The following is a 23,025-nucleotide window of genomic DNA, read 5'->3' as shown; positions in this document are numbered from 1 at the left end:
ATGGTTGTACGGCTGCCTTTGAGCAGCATCACAAGGCACCTCAGTCTTTGGTCAGCCTGCATATGCATCTGACGTGTTATCGCCAACTGCTTTACCCTATTTTATATAATTTATTATAACGCAATTTTTCCATAACATGGTGTTCTTCAGGAGCGCAACTACCGCGTAATAGAACAGACTGTTCTTGCAATGTGCCCTGTCCCCTACTACGACTGTTACACACCTCTTACCAATCTCTCCACGCATAAAACAGAAACAAAGGCCACTTGTTATTTACCTTTATTTACATGTTCACAGCCATTTTTTCCCCGCCACAGTGGCTTTTATTTACACAACACAGGTGGCTTGTGTCTTTAAAATAAAATCAACAAGTTCAATAAGTAAATTCGTACACCAGTTCGCTAAGCTACAGCTTAGGGGGCAAAAAAACCCTGCACAATGCATCTCCATTTGCAGCACTGAAACACACTTCTTCAAACGTGGTTAAACATTAAAGCACGCAAGTGTGTGGTTTATAAAAGTCTGTTATTTCAGGCTACCTCTCCATTTTACTTAGTCCTGATATTGCACTTGCTTGGCTAAACATACTTGAGACTACCTTTAAAGACTTGGCAACTTATCCGTCCAGTGACAGTGAAATTATTAGCTTTGCAACTCATCTTACAGTATGGTAACAATAGGGCTGTTAAGACAACACTGATAAGAAAAAAATTATTCCGCTCATTTACACAGGAAAACGTCACCCAGTCTCAATTATTTCTCAGGAGGGCCATGCCAAGTTTTCGCAGTAGACGCCAATGACTGCGATTTATATAATACAATGGGCCTACTCTTACAATCAACGATATGGGGATCTTTAACGTAAACTGTAAAAACGGCAAGTATTTCTACGGTTGATCCACCCGTACTTTTAATCAGGGGGACCTGCTGGATTCGAACCGTGACCCCTTCTGCAACACAAACGGCGAACGTGCTCACGCTACGCCATGTCCCCCCCCCCCCCCCCACAAATTTGGATTGACGCACATCGGATCGTTTAAACGCTGACTTGTACATGGTTGGCAGCATCGCTGTGATATTCCTATTAGTCTTGCGAACACTGCTGCGTCAGGAACCCTGTTGAAATGTGATATGCACCAGCCCCCCCACGCACGCGCACACACGCACACACACATACACGCGTGGACGCGCAACGGCTATTTCTCACGCAGGACACAGACGCCAGCGTCACAACGCTGGGTCCCCATGGAGGACACCACCTCCCAGGTGTCGATGATGGGGTCGTAGCACTCGATGCTGCTTAGCAGCGAGTTTCCATCGTAACTGCCGTGAAAAGTGGAAAGAGGTGTCAGCAACGTCTGGGTTTACAAATAAAAAATACCAATGCATACAAATTCATGTAGATCTTTTTTTTTTATGGAAACGCAATTTGAAATGGTCATTGATGTAGGGCACACAAATTTATATCGGAAATATTTGGAAGAGCCCATTGTGATCATTTTCCTACAATATTTTGAAACAAATACCTGTGACCAAAGTTCCATAGGGACAGTTACTTGTATTTTTATTTAGGGGTATTTTTTTTTACATTACACATACATCTCGATCCAATGCTGGATGAGGGTATCCCTGGGCCATGTGAGTCATAGGGATTATGTGACCATACTTCGCTAAACTGGTCAGTGTAGGTTGATGAGGAGGCAGGGTGGAGGTGGGTACGGACATAACTAGTTCAGATATCACTCCCCACTTACGTCAACTATGGCCAAGCTGAGGTCGCCAGGTTGAGGGCACAGTGCACTAACCACTCTAGTGACCGGTCAAAATAAAGGATTACTTGCTCTCGCTAAAGCTGGCGGAAGGACACCCACTAGCGGGGGGGGGGGGGAGTGTATCAAGAGCCCTCCTCAAGAAGGTATTTTTCGGCCTACTCTTCACAATGGGCAGACATTTTACAAAGAAGTGGGCATACCCCACTCTTTGCGCCACCACACGCGGACATGCCGATCGACTCAATGCCGTGTACCCATTTACACTGCGCATTGTTTTCAACGGTCGTGCCGCGAGATCGATTCGGGGACCTCTGGATACGCGCTAACAATTTCAGCACGGCAGCATCCACCGGTTAAAGTTTGCACAATTCATACACGGATAATACTTTTTTCACAGCGCGCTGTAGTGAAGCAATTTCCAAAAACGCAAAAAGGTTCGTGCCGTAAGCAGCGCGCGCGTCATCACCCGGCGATGGCGTAAAGGCGTCCGCGCAGCACGGCAGCGCCCACGTAGCAGCGCGGCGTGGTCATGCTCGTGATGCTGCTCCACGTGTCCGTGCGGATGTTGTACGACTCGACGGAGGCGAGGTGCGCGGCGCCGTCAAACCCCCCCACCACGTACACGTGGTCGTTCAGCAGTGCCACGCCAGCGCCTGCGTCGTCGCACACCGCCAGGCGGGGGGGGGGGGTGTCATTCGCGTAGCTTTTGTAAAAATAAAAAAGCAATGGATAAATCAGGAGCGAAATATGACGAGCTGTTCCATAAATGGCGAAATCGATGTGGGTTAATTTTAGGGGTGGGGTGCCCGGGTATATCCGATTTATGAACAAAACCCCATTAATTCTGCGAAGATCAAATTTAGCCCACCTAGAACTGGTCATGTTGTTTCTATCGATTTTTATATTATTATAAATATATTTTTGGTTATAAAAAACACCACACAAAAGTCACAAACAAATCCTATGCTACATTACTTACTGTAACATACAGTACTAAACCGTGACTGCCAAGAGCAGGACACTTATGCTCAGTGTGGAGACACACCACATAACAAGTGAGTATTACTTTGAACCTTTGGAGATTTTGACATTTCAGGAGTGATATTTTATATTTTTTCCGTTTAACATATAATGCACACTCTATTTTTATTTTTTTATTTTATTTAAAATAGAAAATCTAATTTTAGAGATCCCCCCCCCCCAAACTCCCCGTTATACGCAAATAATATCCTCAGGAAACACTATCTGGCCATGTTATTGAGGACAGACTGTGCTTGGAAGTGTTCAAGCAACACACATAACCTAAAAAAACTAGTATCTTTAATCTCATAGCTACACATAGGATGTGTTACTAGGCAGTGCAATGTGATTTGAAGCTTCATTAACAATATACTTTGGCAGTTATAGTCACGTATGACACTTTGGCACTTTAGTGATGTCATGCATATGCATTTCAATGCAACACCAATGCCTTCACATCCCGAGAGTTCTCTGGTAGCACATGTTCTTTTAATGTATTTTGTTTCTCTGATTAATGACTGTCATAACTCTTGTTTGGTGTTTGGGTTGCATCGACATTAAGAATTCCATCCTGGTTACGAGGCCACTTAGAGGAAATCATATTGCGTAAATTTACGTCAATTGTTTGAGTTCTGTCCCAGATCCTACATATTTTAAATTGGATATTTTTTTGGTGGACAAACTGAATACAAAGCGACATTGAAAGACAACTCGTCACTTACTCTAATTCTTATTTTGGTGGCCATTTTCTGTTAACATCTTACCGTGTCGTGGCAATTCTGACATGGATTTCGTCAAAGCTGTTGATGCCAAAACACCTTGCCAACACTTTCTACCTTCCGCCAGATCCCGCAGTGCTGCACAGTGACCTCCAAGATGTAATCTAATAATACCCATCACCTCATCTTAGGTCTTCCTCCCGGTCACCCCACACTCATGGAGACCACTCCACTGCCTAACTCAATAACCGACTCTCCGCCATCTTCCACACGTGCTCTATCCATAGAAAATGTTTTTCACCTAATTATAACTAGAACACTTACCAGCCATGTTACGTTCTCTTCTGGACTTATTCATAATTTCCTGTCTTGCCGTGAAATTCCTAGCATCTATCTCGGAAAATCAGTGCTCAAACAGCAACTTATTTTGAACTTCTAAGTTAGAGTGCAGCTCTCATGACCCATATTCACTCTGGATTTACACAGTGAATAATGCTCATTGTGACCTCACCACAAATCGCACACCTGAACATGCGGAGACCCCACTCCATACCTGCCTCGGTAACCTACCCCCCACCAACCCTGCACACGTCCTACCCAAAGAGGAAACGAGATGCCCCTGCATTCGCCACAATGTTTTAAACACCATTGTTGAATCCAGCTACGCGGCCAATAACCACTGTGCCTTATTTATAGAGTGAATTTTTGTCATCGCGACCTCGCCGTACGTCGCACCCCACGTGCGGCGAGTGTCATGGGAAAGCGGCGCTGGCATCGCTCCCACTGTGTTGCGTGCTCACCCGAGCGCTTCGTGGACATGGGGGAGACGTGCGACCAGTGGCCTGTGTGCGGGTCGAATCTCTCCACCGAGTTGAGGATGTTGATGCCGTCGTACCCTCCTGTTGCATCGTGCATGCGCACACACACCCCGCATTCCACATTAGCGGGCTGTTGGAAGCTTATGCCAGATGTAAATGTGTAAAGCCTTATTGCGAACTAAATTATGGAAACAAGAGGAAGGTAACGATCCATCCATTAAAATGGAGTCGCAAGATTGTGACACTTGAACTGCATCGAGTGTGGAGTAATCATTTATGAGTTACGGAAATTGTAGATAAATACCCTCTGACCATATCATCCAGAATCTGCCCGATTTATTCAGATGTCAGAAACTAAGAAAGATTGCGCCTGGATAGCACTTTGAAGGGTGACTACCAAGCATAAATCAGGTGTTGTAGGCTGCGGGGCTACGTCGTAGACAGCAGAGGCCATTGCAGCAAAATCCATTGCTATACTGTACAAACGTCCCACATCTATGCCCCACGCCTTCACCAAACCACCGACCAGCATGGTGAAGTATGTTTAACACGTAGGCTTTCGCGACCAATATTATTCATAATATAGGTTTTTGGGTCAGATTGCGTTATTTATAAATGTGTCGTAACCCTCTACCATCCGACAAGGCCAAACAGTAAAACATGTGTCACGTTTTTCAAAGGCTAAAGAAGTGAATTATTTTGTCCTTTGAAAAACGGACACATTTTTTACTGTTTGGCCGTGTCGGGTGGTGGAGGGTTACGACACATTTATAAATAACGCGATTTGACCCAAAAACCTATATTATGAATGGTGAAGTATGGTCAACGAACACTCACATCCCACACAGCATTGGGAGCTCCTCATCCAGCAGTGGATTGACAAGGGCTGTACATGTGCATGAACACGTAAGCAATATGCACGTAAAGTCATATTAAAATTTAGTATCACGTGCAGGATATGTGAATTGAATTTGCATAAAATAATCATATTTCACATTTGGAAATTATACATCAATATAACCCTGCAGACAATGGAAAGAATGATAGACCAAATGAGACAAGATAAGACAATACAAACAAGACAGTAGAAATTAGTAAAACAAAAATTACAGCTTGTTTAATTCAACGTGTAACCTTAAGTCATGACAATTCGTATCACAAACAACAATAATTCATTATGTGCCTAATACACAAACCGTAATATTCTACAACATCCAGCTCATAAGAAATAGCCACGTTCCATATGGAAAAATTACCATCATGAGGGACTTAAACAGTGCAGGTATAAGTAAGCCTTTGGTACATTTTATTGTAGCGCGGCAAGAAATTCGAAGCGAAAGGCACCTTTTTTTAAAGGCCTCGTAAGTGAGGGATGCCTCAAGTAATCAAGAGGTTGAATTCAAAGTGGAGACATAAGGATGATAATGCAACGAAGGCTGCTTTTGTGGTCACTACGCCTTCCCGACTCAACACCGACCTACGCAGAAGATGACGCCGTTGGCGACAACCAAGCCGGCGCCCTCACGTGCCGTGGCCATGTCTCCCAGCATGCTCCACTGGTCGATGTTGGGGTCGTACCGTTCCATGCTCGTGTGCCGCCGGCTGCCGTCGAACCCGCCTGCCACGTATATCATGTCTGCCCGCAGTCGCACAAGACGAACACGCATGGGGGGGAAAACATTTAGAAATGCTTTCCAACCAAGGTTGAGAGCGTTTTATGCATTATAGCTGTGCGTCCGGCCATCCCTCCGTTCGTAATGGGGGGCGGGGGGGGTGCTGTAACTCTCTTCAAGATGATCCAAAATTAATTAAGCTTTTGTTGCATTGTTATTAGGGACTCACCCGAAAAAAAGGCACCAAATCTAAGGGATTTTTTTCGTATGAAAACAAATATTTTTGGAGATGCAAACCTATTTGCAAATATGCAACACTGAATTTTGCCAGCTTATCTCATAGGGCTATCGTTTTGAAAATACGTCTGAGGACAAAACGTATGTTGGGGAGCGTTACATTTTCCAAGCATTTTCATGACTTGTTTGAATGAAGTTTGCTTGATTCCAAACGCAATGACAGTAATCATCCTTGGCCAAATCATTATATAGGACTGCCTTTATTTTGAAAAGAGAAAAAGGCCAAAACATGAAAAAGCCTCTAAAACACCGCTATCCTTTTTTAAAGTTACACAAAAGATTCTCAATGATAAAACTCTTTTTGCTGAAATGTTACACCTACATATCAACATACGTCACATTATTTCCACCAAATTGTCAAAATGCCTACTTTAAATTGCCAAACAATAATATATGGAAGACTGCGCTGGCTCCAGATCCTCATTTGGCATGGTTTTTGGGAATCCACCGGAAATTTTACAACTATTATTATTATCTTCTTGGTTCTTTCGGTAAAGTCACGTAGAAGGGAAATAATAAAATAATAAAAATAAAACATCGTACAATTATTTTATTATATTATTATGTTTTATTTTTATTATTTTATTACTTCCCTTCTACGTGACTTTACCGAAAGAACCAAGAAGATGAATCTCTGCAGTCACGAAAGCTTTAAATCGAAAAATATTATTATTATTTTACCATCACAAGCCCTCCAGGTTTTTCCCAATGGAGACCAGGGAAACAAAGAGCTGAAAAGGCAAATTAGCACTCCACAGGCATAGTCCCATGTTAATACAATCGGATAACGAGCAAATATGTTGATAAGCGCGATAGTCTTGACAGCAGTGCTGGCCAGGTTGTCATTCCTTTTTGCACAGCAACAAATAAATGGCTCTTAATTTATTTCTTAAAGGTCACTCTGCAATAGATCAGTTTGGTTTGAAATTTGACAATGATCACTGCGCAATTATGTGCAAGGGTGAGTTAATGTGTCTATATCTTAGCTAGAACCAAAGCCAAAATAATTAAGATTGCAGAAGCAAAATAAATGTATCAAACCCAAGTATGTGACAACAAGTGTCTTTCCGTGCACATCTAATGGAGAGTGGTGGTACAGTGAGTTGTGAAAGTGCTCCCCGCAGCCAGCAACCTGGGTCTGATTACCGGTAATGAATACGTCAGTGGTGTCCGAACATATCCTGGGACTCTTAATCGGTCAACTCAGCATTAACGAAGCACTCATTAATGCTGTACTCATCAGCGCAAGAGATAAACAAAGGCCGCTGGACGTGGTGCTAGCCACCCCACCCTCAATGGCCACGGACATGCCACAACAATTCCAGGGCATTGACTGCTAGTAATCGGTATCGGAAATGGCTTCTACAACATCGTCCATTGTGAAGCACTTCGTTTGCCCAAATTTGGAAATCTGATCGCTGCTCCCGATCACAGAGGGTCCCATGACTACCAAGGGTTGTGTGCTCTGTAAAAACCCAGAAAAGTTCAAAACACATTGTTTTCAGACAAACTCTGTTATCATTGGCTAAGGAGACTTCAGTAAGTCTATACCAGTGGGTTGGAAACCAAAATAGCAAGAGCAGCCTTTTTTTAATTCGGTAATAAAGTCAATATTTCAAGAGCCGCAATGCATGTGAATAACATCACAAAGTGGTACTTAAAAGAGCCGCAAGCGGCTCAGGAGCCGCAGGGTGCCGTCCCCTGGTCTTTACCATCGCAGTAAAGAGTTGTCATAGTTGCTCTCTGTAAACAAGTTGCTCATTACAATTCTTGGTAATGATTGCATTTCATTTGTCCCTTTTTCTTCCCTCCATTCTCTGGAGGTAGCCATTTACAAAGTAAACCTTTTTTTTACAATCACTTGTACACAATGCCCATCGTGTGAGCTCAACACATGTCATGAATACATCAGGGGTTGAGCGGTGTCCGAACCTGTACAGGCCCTCTTCTGTGTCAACTCAACTTTGATAAAGTACCTACTGCAGTGACCCAAAAGAGTAATTTTGCCGGCCAGGCAATTTCACACCTTCAGAAATCACGGTTGGACGCATGACGGCCTTAACAGCACTTGTGCGGACAGCACACGAGGATGAACGGTTGGAGGAACTTCTCTGCATTTTATCTCGTTGCAACGCATCTCAATGGGGCCCCCCCGTACCTCCGAGAGTCGTCGCCCCGGCCAGGCCGCGGCGCACGTTCATCGGCGCCACAGAGTACCAGACGCCGTCCTCGTCCGCCCCGTAGTCCAGGCACTCCACTGAGCTGAGGCGCGAGCGCCCATCATAGCCGCCCATCACGTACACGCGCTCGTTCAGGGACACCGTCGCCACGTAGCGCCGCTTGCGCGTGATGCTCTGAGGGCAGGCAGCAGAGGGGGATTAGCTCGAGCAAAGTAAGCGGGCATAAGCAGTGTGTTGCCTTACCATTGTGAGGGGCCAATTTAGGCCCTTGGGAGGCAGGAGTTTGCAGCACAGTGGAAGCTGTGCTTTTGGATAAACCATCAGGTCATGGTGCGTTATGTCAATGAATCATCATACAAACGGTGTTAGACCAGAGGACGCCTCTGTCGAAAGAAAGCTGTCTCTGGTGTGGACCAATCAGTTTCAAAGACAATGCAAATATTATCAGAGTATGTTTTTTTTGTTTCCATTCTGACCACAAGTATTGTGGTTAATGCAGACATGATTCCTTGTAAAAGATTTCAGTTTGTTGTTTTAACATCTTAACACCTTTTTTTGGTTGCCAGAAAAAAGGGGAAACCCTATTCTCATATTGTGATTCTAGTTTAGCAGCGAATTGGTTTATAGGGTTAGTTCATTTGTATTAGCACTGCAGAATTAGTGAAGATACATTGAAAAAATCCCCGTGACCCGAACGTTCTGGGGAGGCCCTCATCCAGCAGTGGATTAACGAAAAGGGCTGTACACGTACGTGCACCAGACCTGACAAGGAGCACTCACGGGCAGAAGACTCCAGTCTTGCGATTTAGGGTCGTATTTTTCCACCACGTCAATGGGAGACTGCTGGCTCCCAAAGCCCCCGATCACAAGCAGCACCTCGTTAGCCCCTGCGAGACCAGGCATCGGAAGCACTGTGTTAGTAAACACCAAAACGTCTGGAACGATGGCGTCTGTTATTATTGTTGTTGACATTGTAAGGATTAATTAGATATAAAATTTCGATTTAAAGCTTTCGTGACTGCAGGGATTCATCTTCTTGGTTCTTTCGGTAAAGTCACGTAGAAGGGAAATAATAAAATAATAAAAATAAAACATAATACAATTATTCTCACGACGTTTAGGCCACAACGCAAGCAGCCGTCCTCAGGTGAAAAACAGGTCTGTCGAGAAGACGGCCACAACGCAAGCAGCCGTCTGACCTGATTTTCACCTGAGGACGGCTGCTTGCGTTGTGGCCGAAACGTCGTGAGAATTATTTTATTATGTTTTATTTTTATTATTTTATTATTTCCCTTCTACATGACTTTACTGAAAGAACCAAGAAGATAGATATAAAATATTCAGCTGTGTACAAAACAACCGTTTTTTAATAAGCTTAACATCACTTTTCATTCCCCCTCTAAGATCTGTGCCATACAATTGTCACATCAGGCACATAAAGATTAAATGCATTATCAAGTATCATTTGATACTTATAATCACATGTGACATGCATCTAATTATGTAATAATTATTTAGTTTACAGGGTTATTTGACCAGATTTTAAATTGTCATTTGTTTATTACAGAAAAATAATCATGGATTTTGCTGCCCTCTATTGCTCACCACGTGGCCCCACAGCCGAATGACAAACGTGTGCATGGTGGCCAACCATCTATGCAGGCTCAAACTTGCTTAGCTTCAAATATCTGACAAGATCGGGCACATTCTTGATGATTTGGTCATGCAGGTGTCACGAACATTAAAAAAAACAAATAAAACCAATGAATCTCAGTCTTATTGTGCTCAGCATGAAGGAATGTCAACGCAATCTCAGCCCTCCTTTAGTCATCCAAACTGCTGCGTGTCACAGCCACAGCAGCACTCAATGTGCCAAAACACGCGGCGCGTCTCCATGGGCGCGATGCCAACTAAACTCTCAGCACTACCATGGAAAAGCAGCCTGTGTCTGTTCAAGATGTTTTTGTTTGAGAAATAATTAAATAAAGAAAAACAGTTGCGTTAAAAGTTATCAAGAGCCAAGATCAATGCCACAAGCACTCCACACCCATGAAAAACATTGCCTTTCAACTCAACTTTGGCACTTCATGGTACAGTGCAGGAGCAGTTGAGTCATTCTCATTGTGCATTTTGTCAAGCAAATACATTTTTAAATATATCTTTTGGGGAAGGGGGGTTATCAACATCTGTGCAAAGAACAATATTATTTCATGTTACTGGCCTTTAGGCAAACAAAAATGTATTTCCCATCATACGACTGTCAGGGAATCACTGGTCTTATTACTGAATGCATAAATATAACAGCACGGGCAATTTGCTGAATATCCTACAACAGGTCTACCAAACATTACACACTTATGTGGTTGTGCTGAATAACTTTCTCATTGCATATCTACCAATTAAGTAATCAGAGCTGGGAACTGAGTGACTTTGCAGAGACCATAAACTCACTAGGTTGAAAACCCCAGTTTTATGTTAGGTAACGTCCCAGGATTACAGCGGCACAGTTAGTGTGCAAGCAGTGCAAATTCACCAGGGCCCATTGGCCAGAGGTGCCAGGGTATGAAGAGGGGAAGAAATTGGATAGGGGCTCCCCATCTCATTTCTTTGACCAGGATGGGCCCATGTCAAACACGCTTTACCACTGCAGGATTCTAAACCGAGAGCTTGGCGGAGCTGGCTTAAGCTAAGTTAAAATGGCGCAACTTTCCTTGGCGTACATTCTGTTAGGTTTTTTTGTATAGTTGTGCAGAACCCTATACTGAATACGACAAGTTCCCTTTAATTTTGCAATACTGTTATACAATACCGTGCCAATATAGTCAATCACCGCCCCATTGTGTTAAGAGCACAGGCCTGGACAGTCAGCCCCCTAAGGAGCTCAATAACGCAAAGAAGATATCTAAGAATAAAAATATGCCCACGTGGGAAATGAAAAAAGGGGGAGTTTAGCATGTTAAATTAGTTAATGTGTGAAGAACTAAAGTGAGCATGACATGCACCTCCATAGACATCAATTCTGTTCTCCTATTCAGCATATTAATCCTGTTGTATATGAATATTCGTGTTCAATATGTGCTTCCTGTTTGCATTGACAACTCATTTGACCTTATCCAGCCAATCACAGATATGTTGCGAATTCAATAGGTTGCATGGTTAAGGCCGGCCATGCAATGATGTTTCTAAAATGTTGCAGTTCATAATAAACTGAGCAACGTTCACAAAAAAAACATCTTTGTCATCAACAACGCTGGAAAAATTTGTTGCACCACTAAAATTATCCTCTAGTCTTCTGACCTACCAGCACAGTATTATTCAAATTCAGCAGGCATCCCGAGTTAAGATCATTATTAAGCAAACGGATGCTATTTCCAATGCATTCACACTTTGCAACAGAAACATGTTGTTAACACTTAACAACCATATAACAATAGGGTTTACCCTTTCTGGCAAAAAAAAACAGGTGTCAGGATGTTAAAACACAAAACAGAATCCTTATTCAAGGAATCCTGTGTGCATTAACCACACGTACTTGTGGTGAACATGCAAACAGAAAACATGCTCTAATAATATATGCATTGTCCTTGAAACGGATTGGTCCACACCAGAGACAGCTTTCTTTAGTCTCAGTGTGAGATCTGAGAACGCCAAACGGCGAACAGCACAGAGACAATGCACTTAGGGCATTTACAAGCTCGGGGTGCACAGCTAAATAATGGGACAGAGCATGGTTTTGTTTGCATGTTCACCACAAGTACGTGTGGTTAATGCAGACAGGATTCCTGACACGTGTTTTATTGCAAGAAAGGGTAAAACCTATTGTCATATTTAATACTGGCAGCTGCTCACCCCGACTTAACAACCAACTTCTTCTTGGTTCTTTCGGTAAAGTCACGTAGATGGGAAATAATAAAATAATAAAAATAAAACATACAATATTATTTTATTATATTCATTTATTCTGGTTTACTTTTTTATTTTATTATTTCCCATCTACGTGACTTTACCGAAAGAACCAAGCAGATGAATCCCTGCAGTCACGAAATCTTTAAATCGAAATTTAACAACCAACTGTTGGTAAATGTGTGTTTGTGTGTTGTTGTTGTTGTTGTTGTTGTTTTGCAACCGACCCAGCCGGGGCTTCGTTCGTGGGCCCTGCATCTGTGCTCGGATCTCCGGCCGCAAGTGGAACTTCTTCGCTTCGTCTACGAGGTCTCTGCACTCCAGGCTCTTGTGAACGAGCGGCTGGAGACGAACACAAATGGCAGTGAAATTGTGGACGAGTTACGAGAAAGTGCAGAAGTAAACGTGAACATATACAGCCCCATTTGTCAATTAATTGACCATACCGCATCGCGATGGTCAGCACAGGTTGGTCAAAGTGCCGGACATTGACATGGCGGCATACAAGTACAACAGAAACATTTACTTTGCCCTCTGCCAGCTGCTGCATAGCACGGCCCAGCGGCTGCCTATAACAGCCTTGCGTGCATTGGTGATCAACCCTTCAGGCTCAACCGTGTCCGGCTTCCGATATCGGACGAGATCGGACGCATTGTGCTTGATTTGGTCAAATGAGGCATTAAGTAAATGCAATGGATATCCACGCTATCAAAAGTCCTGGAATGCATTTTTCTGTTTAATCACGCAATTCATAGTCACGTATTCAAGGGGTAAATTTTACATTGGCAAAAGTACACAATGTCACCCAAATTCCTTTCATCATCACTTTTTATTCATCAACACATCGTACGTGAAACCAAAGAGTCTGCGGAGATGGTACAAGGTGGGGCAAAAGGAGGTATAACCAAACAGTACTTAATTACATTTACCCACGTGATTACCTAGTCGGACCATGTGGTCACATACAGCAATCTCCGATTGAATAACCGTAAAGCCGGCCAATAATACTGTGTCGGCCAATACAATTCAACAAAAATTTAATTGGGTTCATGTATGTACTGTACGCAACCAACCGTGCAAATCGGAGGTGCGGGGGAAGGACAACAAACTAAACACTGTTAACAACGGGGCAGTTTCCCCACCTCGGTGTCGATGACGTCGGTGATGAAGCGAGGCGTGAGCAGTGGCATGCGCACATACTGCAGCAGCTCGGGCAGGAAGCGGCTGCGCACCGGCTCGTCGTACTTCACCCAGTTTATCACCGCCTCAAACACCGGCTCCTCCGAGTCCACCTGTCGAGCACAAACACACACGACATAGAGAGAGAGGATGCCGTTGCCAAAACGGGGGCCCCCCCAAAGGGGAACAATGCACCCAAGAGGATGACCACCGTGGAGCGATGAGACCAGCTGAAGTGTGAGAGTGCGATTCACAGAGGCAATCGCAAGACAATAAAGAACGATTAAATTAAGGAGAGGCCTTCAACTAGCAGTAGAGGTAACAGATGACGATGAATTTCATAGGATGTGCCACACCAACCAAATAACCACATACTACATGGCTCTAGGACAGTGGTTCTTAACCTGGGGTGCACACACCCCCTGGGAGTGCGAGATGCAGCACGTAAGTACAACTACTTTGTTTCATCAAACCTATTTATTAACATTATACATTTGTTAACTATTGGGAACCAAAGGGGTGCATGGCTGCAGTAATGGTTAAGAACCACTGCTCTTGGATAAGTGTGGAAATGGCGGCACTTAACTTTGACGTTGTTCTCCATCCAGTGGACAAACAAGGAATTGTATGGCACGGATATTTTTTTCATTATTAATTCATCGGCCAGTCGGCCTTTGTGATGACAGAAATTCCAGTCGCACGTCTAACAAGGACACTTTAAATGTCTTTACATACAGCAAGGTCTCTCACATATAACTTGATGTTGCTGCTGATGTGCAATGTGTGAATCTCGTGATCATCAGCCATGGTCAATCCACTGCTGGATAAAGGTATCCGCAAGCCGCCACAACCTGACACAATCCTGCGATGTAACAATCTGCCAGGCACCTCCAGATGAACTGATTTCATCGTTACATCTCTATGGTCTGTCAGACGCATTTGGGGTGCATGTGTTGTACATAGCGATGGTGAGAACAAGCTGTCCTGTCTGTCCCAATTATTCTTAGCACCCGCCTGCTCTCTGCCCTGACATCACAGTTGGTGGCTTCAGAGCGACCCGTAAAATATTCCTTGACCCCGGGACACATCAAAAGGTCACCTCTCGCTACAACTGTGGCTCGGAGTAGTCATCTGCTCCAGGTAGACCTCGGCAAGGTAAGGTAAAAGTTAAAAGGTAAAAACAACGAGCCTACCTTTACCCTCCCTTTTACCTTACCACAATACAATCACTCTACCCTACCTTTTACCCTTTAGCAGGTAAGGTAAAAGGTAAAAAGCAACGAGTCTACCTTTACCCTACCTTTTACCCTTACCCCATACAAATTACTTGATTACAGGGTAATTACTGGGGTACTACACATGAAAAGGTTTATAACGGTAAATGCTAGGTAGAGCGCTTCATTCATATAGAATACTCTCGATTATTACAATTTTACACGAACTCACTGTTTGTTGTTGTTGTTGTGTCCTCAAATTTTGTAACTCAAGTTTAACCCACTTCCCAATGTGGTATCGACTGCAAACTTGGTATACTTATGTCATAGTGATGACAATACTATATTCTATCATAAAAAATAGAAAACATATATTTTAAAACATTATTTTTTATGTTATGTTTCGGCTTGGCTCTAATTGTCCACGCTCAACTGACGTTGGCTGTAATTGGCCATGGTCCCTTACGTTATGGCAAGCTTCGGGGCCACTTCCTGGAGTCGTGGAGTTCTGCCATTACTAGTACATTTAATAAAAGCGTGTTAAAAAAAAGCTTTTTTTAAATATTACTTATTAAATGGAGGCCACGGACTGCGCCACGGAGCTTTTAGTGGTAAAGGTACCGTATTTACCGGGTAAATCTTCACGCTACCTTTACCCTACCGGGTAATTCTTCCGAGCTACCTTTACCCTACCCTTTACCTTACCCCTTGGCATGTCCACACCTTTACCCTTTTACCCGGTAAAAAGGGTAAATTACCTTACCTTGCCGAGGCCTAGCTCCAGGCTCGCCACGACCCGGGAAAATATTCATCATTGTCGTCGTCATCACCTGTATCTCGTCGCACTTGATGAGCTTCTGCACCTCGGGCTGGGGCAGCAGGCGGAACTCTTCGTTGTACACAACGTCGGGAAAGTGCTTGAGGCTGAAGAGCTCGGCCGCCTGCTGCAGATCCATGCAGCTGTGAGCCTCGGCAAACTCACGGATGCCGAGGCAGTTGGAAGGGTCCAGCTGGCTCTCCAGGAACTCGCAGCATGCCTGCTTCACGCCTGCGACGACGTGCGAGCGGTGCAGCGCAACAGTGGTGGGCGAGAGAAAATGTAATCGGTATTTATTGATTATAGAATACTTGTATGTACGTAGAACTTCTTTCGCAACGTAGGTAGCCACTCGTGCTAATCAGAGGTGCGGGAAAGGACAACAGAACACAAAATGCAAAACTAAAGAAAATAGTTTTCACTTCACGTGAATCAAGGTGTCTCAGAAAATTTAGCTTAAACTAAACCATTTTTATTTTACCAGGTAAGGCCCAGAAGAGATAAAAAGCTCTTTTTCAGAAGCAACCTGGCCACAAATTATATCCCAATGAAGTGGCTTATTACGTGGAAATTTATAGCAGCCAAATACTCTAAAAGCATGTTTCCAAATGTGGAGGGAAAAAAATCGGAGGAAGCAGAGAAAAACCCACACGACCATGGGGAAAACATACAAACTCCAAATATACAGGCATTAGGATCAGGATGGAACTTAGGACCTCCTGCATACCAGGCAAGGTAATTAACACATCTTGCCAAGAATGTATTGAATGAGACATTTATGTTAAAATAACAAAGGGAGGACGGAGAGGAAAACTACTATGTGGTCAAACGAGAAAAAGTGACGAAGTGAACATCAACCTAGGAGATGGAGCGATAAATTTAATTCACGTGCAGGTGCTATCTGGATTAATACATCACAGGATTGTGAGAGGTGGTGCCAACTTTGGACAGGCCTTCATCCAGAAGTAGATTGATCATGATAAGATGAAAGGAAATTCATCGGAGGTATATAAATATTTCTACCTCGGAGATGTACCAATGTGATTGGCTGGTGTGCAGGTCCTGGGGTGGGGATTGGTGCATCGCTGGACTGAAAGATTGGAGCAACTTTGGGAAGGCCTTTATCCAGCAGTGGATTGATCATGGCCAATGCTGACAATGACGCAGGAGAAAAACAGTGACATTGAGAGAATCGTATATTTTCAAGTGAAATTGATAATATAATAATTCACCCTTTAGCTGTAAAAGGCAGGCAGCCGGGAGCAGCTCCTGGACATTTTCCACCGTCACGTGAACGGTCTCCGTGTAGACAAAGTCCAGCAGAATTTCCATGGTGGCAGCTGTCAACCCTTGCAGGTCCACGCAAGGTTTGTCCTTCTCCGACAGCTGACAAACATACAGAGGACATGGCACAATTTTGGATTTGAAAATCTGCACATATTTATCACAACTCCCAAGTATTTAAACGGTCGCCAGAATAGATGTACACATCACACACTGAATCTTAGTTTTTGTATGGATATAATAAATTCACAGCATTTTTCAATCCACCAGTGGCTTAAGGCCTCCCCCCCATGCCGCGTCGGCCACAGCTGTCCATACTTCACCGTGCCGGTCATTGAGAATTGGTAAACAGGAGGACCCAAGACAAGTTCAGATATCACTCAGCACTAATGTTAGCCGTGGCCAGAATAGAAACCAAGTCGCAGAGTTCACAGCACAGGGTGTTAAGAACTCTGTCAGTACTTCACTTACACTTATTGACAAATGCACATCCCCAAATAATCTAAATACACAGCATATTCAAGTTAAAAAAAAAGGATTCATTCAAATAAACTTCAAAGCACATATCGATGAATCTATATGTACAGCATTTCAGATGTTGCTTGTACAGGCATTAATATAATTTTATCACGCTTTTCTATTTATTAGCATTTTATAAAACAACATAGGCCCATAACGCTCTAAATGACATAAAACCGGATGGGGACAAACTCGGGGCCCTCAGACCCGACCAGTCTATCCAAGTCGGGGGAATTGAACTGCGGGTGTAGGAAGGTGGGTAAACATCAATCCCTTCTTTCACACAAGGTAATCGCGGATGGTAAGGTAAAGAAGGGGTGGGGGTACATTCAACTTGTGGAGGGGTAGTCCCAGGCCTGCAGGGAAAGGAGGTGAGGGGGCCCAGGGGGAATTTGATCTCTCTTAACCAGGCCGAGCACGAACTCCACTCAGATAGCCTTACCAGTAGTAGAGCTGTTGTGTGGGTCACGATAGTAGTGATAAACCGCTAAACAGAATAAACTTGTGGCCTTGAGGGACATTTGGTGGTGCGGGGCCCATCCCAGCATCCTGCCCTCCCCTGACGCCAGCCCTGCTCTTAGAACTTTTGTTATCTCTTCATCGCTCACAACTACCATGGCCGTGAAATTCATGTCTCGATAACGACACCAATGTCAAGAACTCGCTCTATCAGATTGACCATTTCCTTTCATCCGTGCAGTGTTCAACTGAAATGATGCAGAACACAAAATTTCCCTTCCTCCTCCTTTCCTCACACTGCACAAACTGTGGACTTTCCCCCCTTCCTGTAACCTCATTCAACACAATACATGTACGAGTTATTATCTGCTATACTATCAGCAGTTGTCAGTTTCTGGTAGCTGCACATTATAGGACATTTGTTCTTTGCTTAGAAACTGCAATTATATAAATGTAATCCAGAATAAAATTGATACAATCATTCGAAGAGCTTATTTAATGGACATTGCACCGCACTGTCTCTGACGAAATCATGCAGAATACGCCAAATCTCTTCAGGTCTCAAGAGCAAGGTAGGCTTGAGCATGGTTAGTGCTTGAAATGGTGGCCATGCACCATGCATGGCAGGTCGTCAAAAGTACAGTAAAGCCTTGGATTGCGAGTAACTTGGTCTGCGAGTGTTTTGCAAGACGAGCAATTTTTTTTTATAAATATTAATTTGATAAACGAGCGAGGTCTTGCAATACGAGTAGTACGTGTATATGCTTTGTTTGCTGAACGTCACATGATCACAACTGATATACGAGTGGTTTGGATTACAAACACGTTTCCGGAACGAATTATGCTCGCAATCCAAGGTTTTACTGTAGTTGGTGGGTGGCAGTGGGCAGTGAGGAAAATTTATTATATTGCTCTATTATTTTCTAGAATCTCTGGTTCCCACCTACGCTAACTCGTGTTGACCAGCTCTGCACAGGCTGGTAAAACAACCACCACAAACCAAAGAGCCATGGGGATGCCCTCATCCAGTAGTGAATTGACGAAAGGCACTGCACACAACAAAAACCGCCATTCACCACGAAGTGGCGGTGACGTCACCACGCCACTTATGCCAGGGCTAGGTGCCCTTTGAGGTCACGTGAAACGTCCAAGGCAGGCAGTCACGGAACAGCCCCAGATGCCACAGGTTGCCCAACTGAGATGACTGGCAGATGCACACATTCAAAAGGTACCTCATTGGTGAACATGGCGCAGAAGTAGTCGCTGCAGGCGGCGAGGACGATCCGGTGAGCAGGGAAATCCATCTCGTCAACGCGGAGCGTCACGTCGCACAGCGTGTTGCTCTTGCGCAGTGCGTTCATGGCGTTCAAGATGGACTTGGCGTGCGAGTTGGTCATGATGTCTCGTGGGGCGATGCCGCCCGTCTTGCAGGTCGGCGGCTCTCCTTCACCAACCTGTGAGCGGGAAATTAGTTCAGTGGTGGCCGAAACATTTTTTTTATGTTTTACTATATTTGAAATCATTTGGCGAGAGACAATTCACGCATGTTATCTTGATGTGGTCTGGTACTGTCTTTGCTGTTGTTTTGATGCCTTGCCCAAGATTGGAATTTGGTGTACTTATGCAATTTGAACTTATATACTTTATCGAATTCATATATTTCATTTATAGTGATTTGCTTACCTTTCCCATACCTTGCGCTCCTATAGTTTTTTGTATCGTTTGTTGTTATAACTTTCCGACCAACTACAACTGAAAATCTGTGAAAAAGTGCTTCAAAGCTCATCGGATTTCTCCAAGATAAATAAAGCCTCTGATCATACTTAGACATGTATGCAAATTTACACATACAGTATAAACGACACTGGTGGAGTGCTATGAACCCAACCACCTGAGTTTCATTCCCTACCACAACTAACATCAATGGCGAGTAATATTCGAATCGGTCCTGGCCTCCCCCTTCACCAACCTGCACTGACCAGTGTTTTGATGTATGATCAAACAGCCCATATGACCAATATGATGTGTGCAGGCACCAGTGATTTGAAATAGGGCTGTACATATTGACATGTGCCTGTGACCAAATCACCCAGAATGCAGCCGATCCCTACAGATGTCATAAGTTGCACCTGGATAGTGCTCAAAACGGTGACCACCCTGCGTACCAGGTGTTATAGGCTTGCAGGGCTATATGATGGGCATCAAGTGGCAGAACAGATCATTAATTACCTATTGTTGTACTGTACTTCTATGCTTGAATCTATATGCTTCCCGTCATCAAACCACACAGGCTTGCTTGGTGAAGTTTGACAAAAAATTACCCCCACGAATGGCGCGAGGTGAGGAGTTCCCCACCCAGCATTGTATTGACGTCGGCTTGTACCAGTATTTAAAATCCATATTTATTACCCAACAGTCAAATGAAGAGGCATTTTAAAGGACATTTTTAAAAAACTCAAGCGCCACATACCTAAAATTATACTGTGTACTCAAATCTTTAAGTTAAATGTGCTCTTCCGTTTTCATCACAGCATTTAAATACTATACATCCTTTCCAGATGTTTATATATGCATGCTACGATTTAAAATGGCAATACCATTCATACTTGAGTGCAGACTTTGCACATCACGGAAATGGGGACAAGGTGGATCTCAGGGTTTACAAGACTTGATTGGGTGCATAATGAAGAGACGTGGAAGAAGACAAGAATACGACCCATCTCAGGCAAGCTCAAAGTCGGCTCGGATGGCTATAGGGCCTAAAAGAGTTGGTTTTGGAGTGGTGAATCAGGCTAAGAAGGAATGCGGAGTGGACATGGAGATGGCCCAGGCCTGATATGAGCGGTGGTGGACCAGGATGGCAGGGCCTCAAAAGTAGGGAAAGTAACAACATAAATGTACTGTAGTTCACATTGTGATCCTGGAGAAATTAATAAACATAGGACCATAATGTGATTCGCCAAACACAAGCGGGAAAGAGGTTTAACGTTTCATAACAATAATGTTTAGTCGAAAACTTTTAGTCATTACCCCGATTATAACAGGCCCAATTGTGACCTCTGTTGAAATGGTGGAACGAAATCAGCTCTTGTGCAGATGCTAGATTGTTACATTACAGGCCTCTGAAAGATACTGATGGCATGAAGGCCTTCATCAATCATATGAGGGGCAACTGCCAGTTTGATAAAACGTCGGACATAAATTTGACGAGCTTGTAATTCTCAAATTGAGAAACTATGTAAAAAAAAAGTCCACTTAAAAGTGTTTCTTGGCTATATGTTAAAGTCCCACATGTTTTCAAGTTGGGCATCACCGTGTCTCTAAAATATGGTTAAGTGTCCCACGTAGTTCAGCTCAAAAGCCCACGAAGCAAATTTCAGAGAAAGTTCATGACACTTGTATTTGCTCTATAAAAGTATACCCTACTGTAATACTTAATGTAATGTACAGTCATGTATTAATCCACTTAAATTCAGGCCTGCCAATAGCCAGCACCAACTGGCGTAAATTATAATTAAAACCTTTATTATTATATCTTAACTTGACCAAACGTCTCAATATATGACCTTCCTGGAAGTGTTCAGACTCGACTCTCGTGGTTAAATAAATGCTTTCATCAATAAACATGAAAATATTACTAAACTTGGCGTTGACCTGTCTCTTTACTGTATCGACTGTTAAAGCCCCCTTTTGTCACCCAAGGAAGAGTGTGTGTCCAGACCGTGCGGGTGGGTCGTGGGGGGGTTTTAACCATATTTGACCATACTTCACCAACGGTGGTGAGTGCGGGTTGAAGGCGGGGAGCATAGACGTGGGATGAGAGTACAACATAACAATTGAAGATTCTGCAATGACCCTCTGCTGCCCACGTATTTGTGTTACTACAGGAGGCATTTAAATTTCGATTTAAAGCTTTCGTGACTGCAGGGATTCATCTTCTTGGTTCTTTCGGTAAAGTCACGTAGAATGGAAATAATGAAATAAAAAAAATACTACATTATAAAAAAAATATAATAAAGTAATATAATATTATATAATATTGTTTTATTTTTATTATTTTATTATTTCCATTCTACGTGACTTTACCGAAAGAACCAAGAAGAGGAGGCATTTAATTCCTTTCCACAAACACGTGGGTTGTTATCCTTACCGCAAACACCGTGCATGGTCTAACAAAAGCACACGCAATCACGTGAATATCTCCCTACGAGGTATATCATCGCATTACGTTCAACCACGAAATTTACTTATAACAAGTATAAAAATAACACGCCCAATAATAACCATCATGCTCCTTAACACCACACGCAGCCACGTGGCGGGGTTCGGTATTGCGTCTCAGGCACAATCACCAACCCATTCCCATCGTGACTACCGTCACCTGCTTTCTCTGGGAAACATTAACAATGCATCTTAATAACTCAGACATTTAGCAAATCCACTGCTGGATGACCGGGCCCTATCCCCTCCTCTCCCACGTGGATCTTAGGGGTTATTTAACCATACTTCACCACGTTAGGTCAGGGCGAGGCTGGTGAAAGGGAGTCCATCTATGAAATTGAGATATCTCTGGCCACAGACGTTAACCGGCGGCCGAGATGGAATAGACCCGTGGTCTCCACGTCCATAGCTAACCGCTGCACCACCGCTCTACTAAACATACAAAAACCCGAACAAATCGCGCGTGTTGATAAGAGGCGACATTGGTAAATGGTACAACATCGCAGGGACGGCGAGAGACGGTGATGGCGATGGAATACAGCCGTGAGGAGTGGAGAGGGGGGCCCTCATCCAGCAGTCTGGCACGGCCACAGCTGACGAATTCCGACGACGACGATCATGATGGTAGCGGTAAAGAAACTTTACCGCCACCCACAACGATGGACTGTTTGACATTTACCGTGGCCTCTGCCATCGTCGAGGCCGCTGCTTGACGTCTCAGAACAACCCCATGAGGAGGAGGAGGAGGCAGGAGGTGGTGGTGGTGGTCGATGGGTCAAGGCCCTCTCCTCTCGGCGGCCCGCGGCCCTACTGGGAGGGGGGGGCCGAAGCGGTCCCCAGATTCCAAGTGGCCGGCACGGGATCCGGATCCCTGTAATGCGGAATGGAGTCGGCAGGGGGGGGGGTGGAGTCTGATCTCATTGGTTAACGCCCACTTTTCTCACCGCCCCGCCCTCTGCACCGCCCGTTTCGATTGGCCCCGCACGTGACCTTTAAACTCGTTATTGAAC

At 44.0% G+C, this 23,025-nt stretch overlaps 1 protein-coding gene across 3 annotated transcripts; it reads right to left on the bottom strand.

The window, feature by feature from the left end:
• Positions 1-263: 263 nt before the first annotated feature.
• Positions 264-22,901, bottom strand: KLHL12 (kelch like family member 12). Of its 3 annotated transcripts, none has more exons than XR_013587700.1 (12): positions 22,695-22,901; positions 19,027-19,248; positions 16,765-16,927; positions 15,546-15,763; positions 13,465-13,614; positions 12,550-12,664; positions 9,200-9,306; positions 8,398-8,593; positions 5,811-5,965; positions 4,312-4,410; positions 2,239-2,425; positions 264-1,323 (listed from the first exon to the last, which is right to left on the bottom strand). XR_013587700.1 is itself a non-coding variant. In XM_078609648.1 (12 exons), exons 1-12 carry the CDS (start codon positions 22,707-22,709, stop codon positions 1,197-1,199), a joined length of 1,758 nt encoding a protein of 585 aa, XP_078465774.1. In that variant the 5' UTR covers positions 22,710-22,901; the 3' UTR covers positions 264-1,196. The 3 variants fall into 3 exon arrangements, 2 of the variants coding, with proteins under 2 accessions (XP_078465774.1, XP_078465775.1); XM_078609648.1 differs by having other exon boundaries at positions 5,807-5,965; XM_078609649.1 differs by having other exon boundaries at positions 5,807-5,965; positions 16,765-16,918; positions 22,695-22,900.
• Positions 22,902-23,025: the final 124 nt, after the last annotated feature.

This window comes from Lampetra planeri, chromosome 32, assembly GCF_965212315.1.
Source record: "Lampetra planeri chromosome 32, kcLamPlan1.2.h2, whole genome shotgun sequence".
NCBI lineage: Eukaryota > Metazoa > Chordata > Hyperoartia > Petromyzontiformes > Petromyzontidae > Lampetra > Lampetra planeri.
Note: the sequence above shows the minus strand (reverse complement) of the source record. Positions and strands in the feature narration are given on the sequence as shown.